The 7,736-nt window shown below is 45.9% G+C and overlaps 1 protein-coding gene across 1 annotated transcript in view; it reads right to left on the bottom strand.

Annotated features, from left to right (window-relative positions):
- Positions 1-2,079: 2,079 nt before the first annotated feature.
- Positions 2,080-7,736, bottom strand: part of LOC146176890 (neprilysin-3-like) — a 29,585-nt gene continuing 23,928 nt past the window's right edge. The window contains exons 7-9 of the mRNA XM_084581417.1: positions 6,460-6,747; positions 2,920-3,234; positions 2,080-2,298 (exon numbers count right to left, since the gene is read on the bottom strand). Of these exons, the coding sequence (XP_084437543.1) occupies positions 2,080-2,298; positions 2,920-3,234; positions 6,460-6,747 (822 nt within the window). The remainder of the gene's footprint in view (positions 2,299-2,919; positions 3,235-6,459; positions 6,748-7,736) is intronic.

The raw sequence follows: 7,736 nt of genomic DNA, 5'->3' as shown, positions 1-7,736 counted from the left end.
ACGTTCCGCTGGCGCTTCCAATCATGTTCATCCTACTGATCCCATGATCGTCTACACAGATGCATCACGAACTAACGTCAGAGTGGCTGTTTACTTAACTGAGAGCTGAAGCGAGGTAGTGACCATACCCTCAATTCTTACATAAATCCTCCTCCTACAGCGACTCTCGAGGCCCTACCAATAGTCGCCAGTATTCAAGAACTTGCAAAAGCACCACCTAACCCTTCAGGATGTACAATATACACGGATTCCATACAGGCTATACGCGCCATTCGCACGGGTAGCATTTTTGAAGGACTGCAAGGTGATCTACACAGAGCTCTCACCAAGCTACTTCCCAACGCTGTCACACTGAGGTGGATTCCTGGTCACGCTTGAATTTCAGAAAATGAGGCAGTGCATCGCCTCGCCCGCGAACTTCAGCACCGGACGCCTGGGATTCCCTGGCTTTATCCACCCACGTGTGACGCTACCCTTTACTACAAAAAAGAAATCAACATTCACTATGACAGCTTTAGGGAAACTCTTCATACACTTTCTCTTCCTAATAAAGAAGACTGCATGTTTTCCTGCCTTGTTGCAACACACTCACCTCACTTTCCACCCCCTCCACCCTCAAAGTAGTGGGCTTGGCTAGCCTCTACACTGATCCAGGACATTTTCGACGTTGAATAGTGCGCTGAATAGTTATTTTCTCCTCCTCTATCAAGCACCGCAATAGTCGTCTTTTACCACTTAAAATATTAAAAATATACTTCATAGTGATTTAGTAAAAGATATAAAATAAATTTAATAAATAAACGCCTACAAGAGACTGTCGTATCTCATGAAGACATCCAAAGAGGATAATTATGCGTCTACCGTCGCCAAGCCCTGTCAAGCATTCACAAATTCGAGATAATCTGGCCCGGAGTGCAATTGTTTTCTACTTAGGCATAATGATTAAATCAGCAGATTCCCTTACAAATTGTCGCTACTAACACCCGCTATCTCGTGTTTAAGAGGTGCCTAGAATAATGCATAAATCATTTAAATCGCTCGAATTGCGAGAACATACACTGCCATTCATAAGAATCTCTACTTGAGCTCGTAGCGCATCGCAATGGTCGGTTGGTTCTGGAGGTTTAACGTCCCAAAGCGACTCACGTTATGAGAGACGTCGTAGTGGGTGACTCCGGAACTTTCGACCACCTGGTGTTCTTTAACATGCACTGACATCGCACAGCACACAGCAGCCACCCCGTTTCGGCTCTATCGAAACGCAGCCACCGGCGGCCGGGTTCGAGCCTGGATACTGTGGCACAGTAGTCGGGCGTCTTAATCACTGGACCATCGCGGCGTTGCCGCATCGCAGCTTGTGTGCTATCGTTCTGAATAATCTGAATCGAGTAATACCGCAATAATAGCATTTATTTCGAAATATGTGAGTTCATGCACGGTATAGAGTTGGCACATGCGTGTCGTAAATGTGAATTAGAGAAAACCGTTTTGCTTAGAGGAATCTCACAGCTGCGCAACTACAACCGCACGCACACCGTTGAGTTCAGGAATCCAACACAATGCTTTATGAAAGGTTTGTTCAAATCAAGTTATTATATGGTACAATTCGATGTCCACACTTGGACTGCAAACAAATAGGACAAAACTGCATATACACGACCTGATGTCTGGGATGTTTCGAAAAAACACTTCCGTCACATAAAGTTCATTGCTAACAAAAAAAAAACCATTTAAGTACAGCACGTTTAGGGTTTTTCGTCGAAACATCTATCCTGGCAGCAGTCCGTTAAGACCTGTATCGCTAAAGCAAAAGTGATCACAGGGGCGCCAAAATAGCACCGAAAACCTGCGCCATACAACATAAGAACTAGATACATAAAACGTGGTGCTTCTAAAGCAAACAATTAAAATATGAAGATATGTTATAACAGTTTGCCATCGCATTCCATGACATGTCAAGGCTACTAATCAAAATTATAAGCTATATTACTAATATTAGACAAGCAATGAAGGAGATGTAGTCCTGGTACGCGAACAACGTAGCACCGTGTGGTTGTTGTACACAGACTGCGCTCAAGTTTAGACTTGGCAGATTTCTGCGATAGTGAAATTAGCGTGGCCCTTGCAATTGTAGCGTTCAGCAAACTCCTCCATGTTGTACAGCGGCAGCATGCATTTTTCTCGCGGAGTCAGCGGGTCGGGGGTTTCAGTGGCGCTGCACCACAGCAGGCAGAAACGCACGAAGAAAACGTGCTGCGCCTCGGGCAGGTAGTCGTTGAACACCTTGCTAGTGCCGGCCTGCACACGTACGAGCAGAGATATATTAAAATAAGGAAATAAGAAATGTGAAATATACGCAACAGCGTGTTTGTCCATCGTGCTTTATGAATATCAAAAAACACGTATGCAGGCTCTGAAATAGGTCGTGCGATGACCGAAAAAAGGCATAGATTTCGATTTGCCGCTTATGGTGATGACTTTTCTCATTGATGAGAACTGCGATTACAAATCATCCGCCTACTGCTCTACTATGTTTTGTCCTGCGCTTAGCTATACCTTGCCCTTTCAAGCTTAATTAACTGCATACAAACAGACCGTTTATATCACGGAGGGTTTCAGAAATCTATTCATTACTGCGTTATCTTTTCTAACCACGTGCATTTTCAAATCAGTTTCAATATTTTTTCATAACAAAATTATATCCCGGAGAGGTTTGAGGGCTAAAGGAAGAAACACAATTCTTTGTTCATGGGCTCGGAACCGCAAGCACACTCGAATAAAAACGAAATCTACAATCCCTCTTTCTCCAGGAAGAGCTGCGGCGCTGAGTGCCAGAAATGGGGTCTAAATCACGTGCAGCGAGGTTCTTTGGCTTAATTCACTACCTCTACAGGGCTACACGTTGTGCGCGGCGCACACCTTCTTTCGGAAGGCATCCACGAGGGCCAAGTAGGCGAGCCGGACTCCCACCGAGAGCGTCAACATGAGCGACTGCTGCGCGTCTGCCGTGCCGGGCTCGAGGTCGCCATCTCCAAAGCCCATGCTCGTTCGTCGCTCTACCAGACAGCGACGCAGCTGGGCGTGGTTGGTCGCCGTGTCCTGGTCCCAACTGCTCTGACTTGGGTGTTTGACACCGATTCCAACTACCTCGGCCAGATTGACCGCGATCAGAGCGCCCAGGGTACCGTAGTTGAAGTAATCCGGCACCCGAAAAGTGTACAAATACGGGTCGTTCTGCAGATTTTTGATTGCTCTATCAGCGTCAGGTGAAACTTAGATAGCATAACAGGAACATTCATGAAGCAATACCAGCACTCAATTGAAAACATTGAAGCTGCAAACGTTGCCTATTGCAAACGTTCATGCTCTTGAATAAGCGGTGTGCATAGCAATGCATGGTGTGCATGGTGAAATACGGGAGTGACGGAAACTTTCCACTCTGCGTCCTTTGCTCACAAGAGCACGTTTACATCGGCATTAAACCTTCTAGACATGCTCAGTAACACTGCAGTTTCTTGCATGTAGGCTGTTTACGTTAATATTCTTCCAGTGTCGCCATTGCCGTATGGAACGTCGCAATGATATTTAAGAGAAAGTATGCTGCTAGCGTTTCAAATCAGAAATCTGGCGAGTTCACTAGCGCCGGGGAGAGCCGCAACTCAAAGACGGAAGTAAGACGTCCCGCCAACCCTCCCGTTCTGAGGATTCCGCGCTGTTTGATGAAAGCGTTTACTGTCCCAAGAACTGGCGCTTTAACGCGACTGCGTTTAGGCCTCAATTCAGCAGAAAGCCCGCTTCAGAGAAGTGATAGTTGCCGGCGTGATTCAACAATCGCGAGAATGCGTCTCGTAGCTGTCAGCTGGCCGGTGATAAAGATGGACACGATGTATGGTCGAGTGGTGCACCATCCTAAAACAAATGGTGTGGTATCAGCTGGCAGAAGTTGGTAGGAGGACAGAAATTGGCAGGACATACGAATCGAACGCGAATACTTGGACCTCGACTCAGATATGCTGCCCCTAGGTCAAACAGGCATTGTGTGGCTTGGTTAAAAGCGGGGCTTTATATATCGCTTGGTCTGCTACATAATGGGTTAGCTTACGGCTGTCTGCATTATTAGCACGTAAGTGAGGGCGTATGTAATGGCGGAGTCACAAATTAAAAGACTAGTGGTTAATCTAGTAGCAAATCGCAAGAGAAGCTGCAGAGGAAAGCCATATACGCTGCCAAACAATAACGTTAAATGCGTAGCATCGGTGTGCCCCGTTTTTCTTGAAATAGATGAGAACTGCGCTTAAATCTGCTTAAAAGTGGAAATGGCAAAGACCGCTTTACAGGGCTTTTTTTCACTGAACGCATTGTCATTCCTGCTATCAACTTCGTCGTGGTTATTGCTCCTATCCACATTATGAGCAATACTACTGTCATTGTCATTGCTACTGCCATCATTATCGATGTCACTAAATCCAACGTCATTGTCATCGCTACTGTCATCCTTAGGCTAGATAAGCAGAATTATGATCAATTTCTAAATAAACCGGATAGCGCCAGTAGGGGTTTGCGCGCTCTGCTACGGGTCGTGGGCACAGTGGTTTGATTTCCGATGGAGTCATATTTTTTTCTTTAATTCTCAGTTCATGCGAACATTTCATGTTTCAATTTGCTGCGAACGCATCCTGCGAACATTTACGCTACCCATGAGCAAAGAAATGTTTTCGCTTTAAAATTCGGCGTTGGTGTCGAAGTTGGCGTCGACGTTGTGAACGAAAAATCGCGGTCATGGCGCTGGCAGAAGGTAGTTGGCAGCTGGCATGACCGAGCACTGATTCTTCCATGATTTGTGGGACTTAACGATACCGCATAATATTCGACCTCAGATACAGACCTTGAGAAATTCAGCCTCGCTGATATTGTTGCTATTTGTGCCATCATGTGCCGTGGCTTGTTAAGATGCGCAGAATTGCAAAGGTCCACTTCAGGCTAGGTTATCGTCGCAGCCGAAGAGAAGTAGCGAATCAAGCCTCTTAGACACTATGTTACGCCTGCTGTCTACACGCCCACAACAGCCTGGTTTTTTATTGCGTTTCATAAAATACCTCTTTGGGCCAGTTGCTTCATACTCGGCGGATAAAAAGAACAGCGCAAAAAACATGGACAAAGGAACACAAAACGACTGAACGGGCGCATACTACCAACTGGTTTTTCACACGAAAGCCAAGCACAATACAAGCCAAACTGCAGACCATGTGACCATTGGGAAGAGGGGCGGAAAAAAACACAAGAAGCCGTGTCATGTCTTTACAGGGGCTAAATCGTTTTTTTTTTATATATCTAAAACTGCGAAAGACACCCTCCCCACCAATCTTCGTAGCACGTACGACAGACAGCATATACAGACATTAAGAGAAGGCATCACTGCATGATGCATGAAGGGTAATCAATTTGAAGGGTAATCAATCAGGCCATGCTAGCATCAGCATGGCCTGCTTACCGTTGTTTTACGACACCGCCCTTTTGCCCCGCTGTTGTTAGCCGTTTCAACTTGAACACCCTTCATGCGTCATGCAGTGATGCCGTCTTCTCAATGTCTGTATTTGCTGCCTGGCGCGGGGTACAAAATCGGTGCGGAGGGCGTCGTCCGCAGTTTTGGATTTATAAACAAATTTTGTCAGGCCCAATAAAGGCATGACATCGCTTCATTCTGGATTTTTTCGCCGCCCCTCGTCCAAATGGTTACATGGCTTGCGTTTTGGCGTATATTGTGCTTTGTTTTTCTAGAATAAGAGTTGGTAGTCAGTGCCCGTCCTGTTTCGTCTTCCTCTGTCCGATTTTTTTGCGCTTGTCTTTTTATGTTCTAATTGTGGCTCCTTCCATAGTACCGCTTTCGGACACCATTTCAGCTGTGATGAAACTGTGAGATATCGCAGTACAGGGTTATACACGTGTTGATGGGAATGTGTACCAAAAGTTTGCTTTTTTTGCTGCCTGGATTTCTACAGAGTAGTTCCAACTGGCATAAAAAACCAATGAGGTGCATCTTTTTACAATTACTTAGACGGCGGAATATTGTGAGATACCGTTTTCAACATAACATGAAAACGGTCTGGCAATTTGATGAGCTTCAAAAATTTGCTCCTTAAATTTGTCCTGCTCACACTGCCATAAATACCAATATGTAGCGTGTTTGAAAATAAATAGAAATAAAGTGCAAGGCTCCCGATGGTAGATGTGCGGATATATCCTCTGCTCCGACACAATCTTAGAATATGTAAAAAAAAATCACTTTTCGAAGGGGAAAGCACTGTCCCACCATTTGGCAAAAATATCCGGATATGAATATCTGCAATGGAGCGTAGTACAGCCTGAATCGGTGGCTTCTTGCTATGAATAATGCCTGCCCGGCTATTTGCAATTATTACGGCTGTGTCATTCTGCTGGGATGAGGGCGCACAAACACACCTGATAAATTGTGGGCACAAGTATGTTCCTCCTTGCCTTGATGTAAGTGAGGGTGTTTGCGAACTCGAGATCCGAGATGAGCATTTCCATACGGGTGGGTGGGTGCACAGCCATGACGGTGTGGTGGTGACGTAGAGCCGCGGCTAGCGTCCTCAGGAACGAAGCCGACTCATCCAGTGGAGGTTCCGGGCCCGTGTAGTCGACTCGGGACACGTTAAAACCCTCGCCCGCTATCACGTCCAGTGCAGTCTTGGAGACAGTGTCGGTCGCTTGTGCACGTGTCGTACCCTTCACGCGCCGAAATAGGAGACCATTTCGCATTACGGACATAAATTTCCCAAACCAGACTGCTGTACACTATATGTACTGCCCAGAATACGAAAAGGCATTAACCATGGACGGACAGGACATGGACAAAGCATGCTTCATCCCTGCACTGCTCTGTGTCAGTCTTGAGTATGACCACTCACAAAAGTAAATCATTACTGTTAGTCGAAAATGTATGCGCTGCATATTGCTGCACTCATGATTAACAAATGGTTAAATACTATTTGATGCAAAGACGCTGGCTTTCCACAAAATGAAAAGAACTAAATTTTTATACTTTTGGTTCGTAGTGCTTTCACACACATGCACACACGCGCTTGTTTGTTTGTGTGTGTACTTGTGTGCGTGCACTATATTAAGTTCAAGGGGTCATAGTGAAAAACCTAACGCTACGGCTAAGTGCAGGTCAATTTAAAGAACAATAGTATAGGGCTCACATCCGTCTTCTTTAACGCATAGAAAACGGGGTTATACGAGCTTGCAAGAATCGATTGCTGGGCAGCCCGCCATGTTGTTGCTTTTGTAAACAGTCGACGCAACGCAGCTAGGCAGCAGTGAATGGGTCGAGTGCTTCGTCGTTTATGGCGGTACACCAAGCAAACACGGGGTTACTCATTCGCTGCGCCTGTAAATACGCGCAATATGTCGGCAAATTCCTCAGAAACGTATGCGTCGACGCTCTGTTGAAAAATTGTGCTTGTTATTAGGTGCGGAGTGGACCCGTTCACGCTACTCGCGAACCACTGTACTATGGGTATGTACCGTCTTTGCCAAAAGTAACCAGGCTGCATGTTTTGCTTCTCGCTTGTATTCTAAAGCCAACATGGATTCTCAGAGGGTCCCAACTTGTTGAGAAGTGAGGAGAGGAACTCGCATTTACTTTACAGAGGTTTACAGCCTCAGAAGTGGCATGAATTCTCTGCTACTCGACTGAGAAGCGGAACACGCAG

The sequence above is a fragment of the Amblyomma maculatum genome, chromosome 10, assembly GCF_055883805.1.
Source record: "Amblyomma maculatum isolate TAMU_Amacu chromosome 10, ASM5588380v1, whole genome shotgun sequence".
NCBI classification, from domain to species: Eukaryota; Metazoa; Arthropoda; class Arachnida; order Ixodida; family Ixodidae; genus Amblyomma; species Amblyomma maculatum.
Note: the sequence above shows the minus strand (reverse complement) of the source record. Positions and strands in the feature narration are given on the sequence as shown.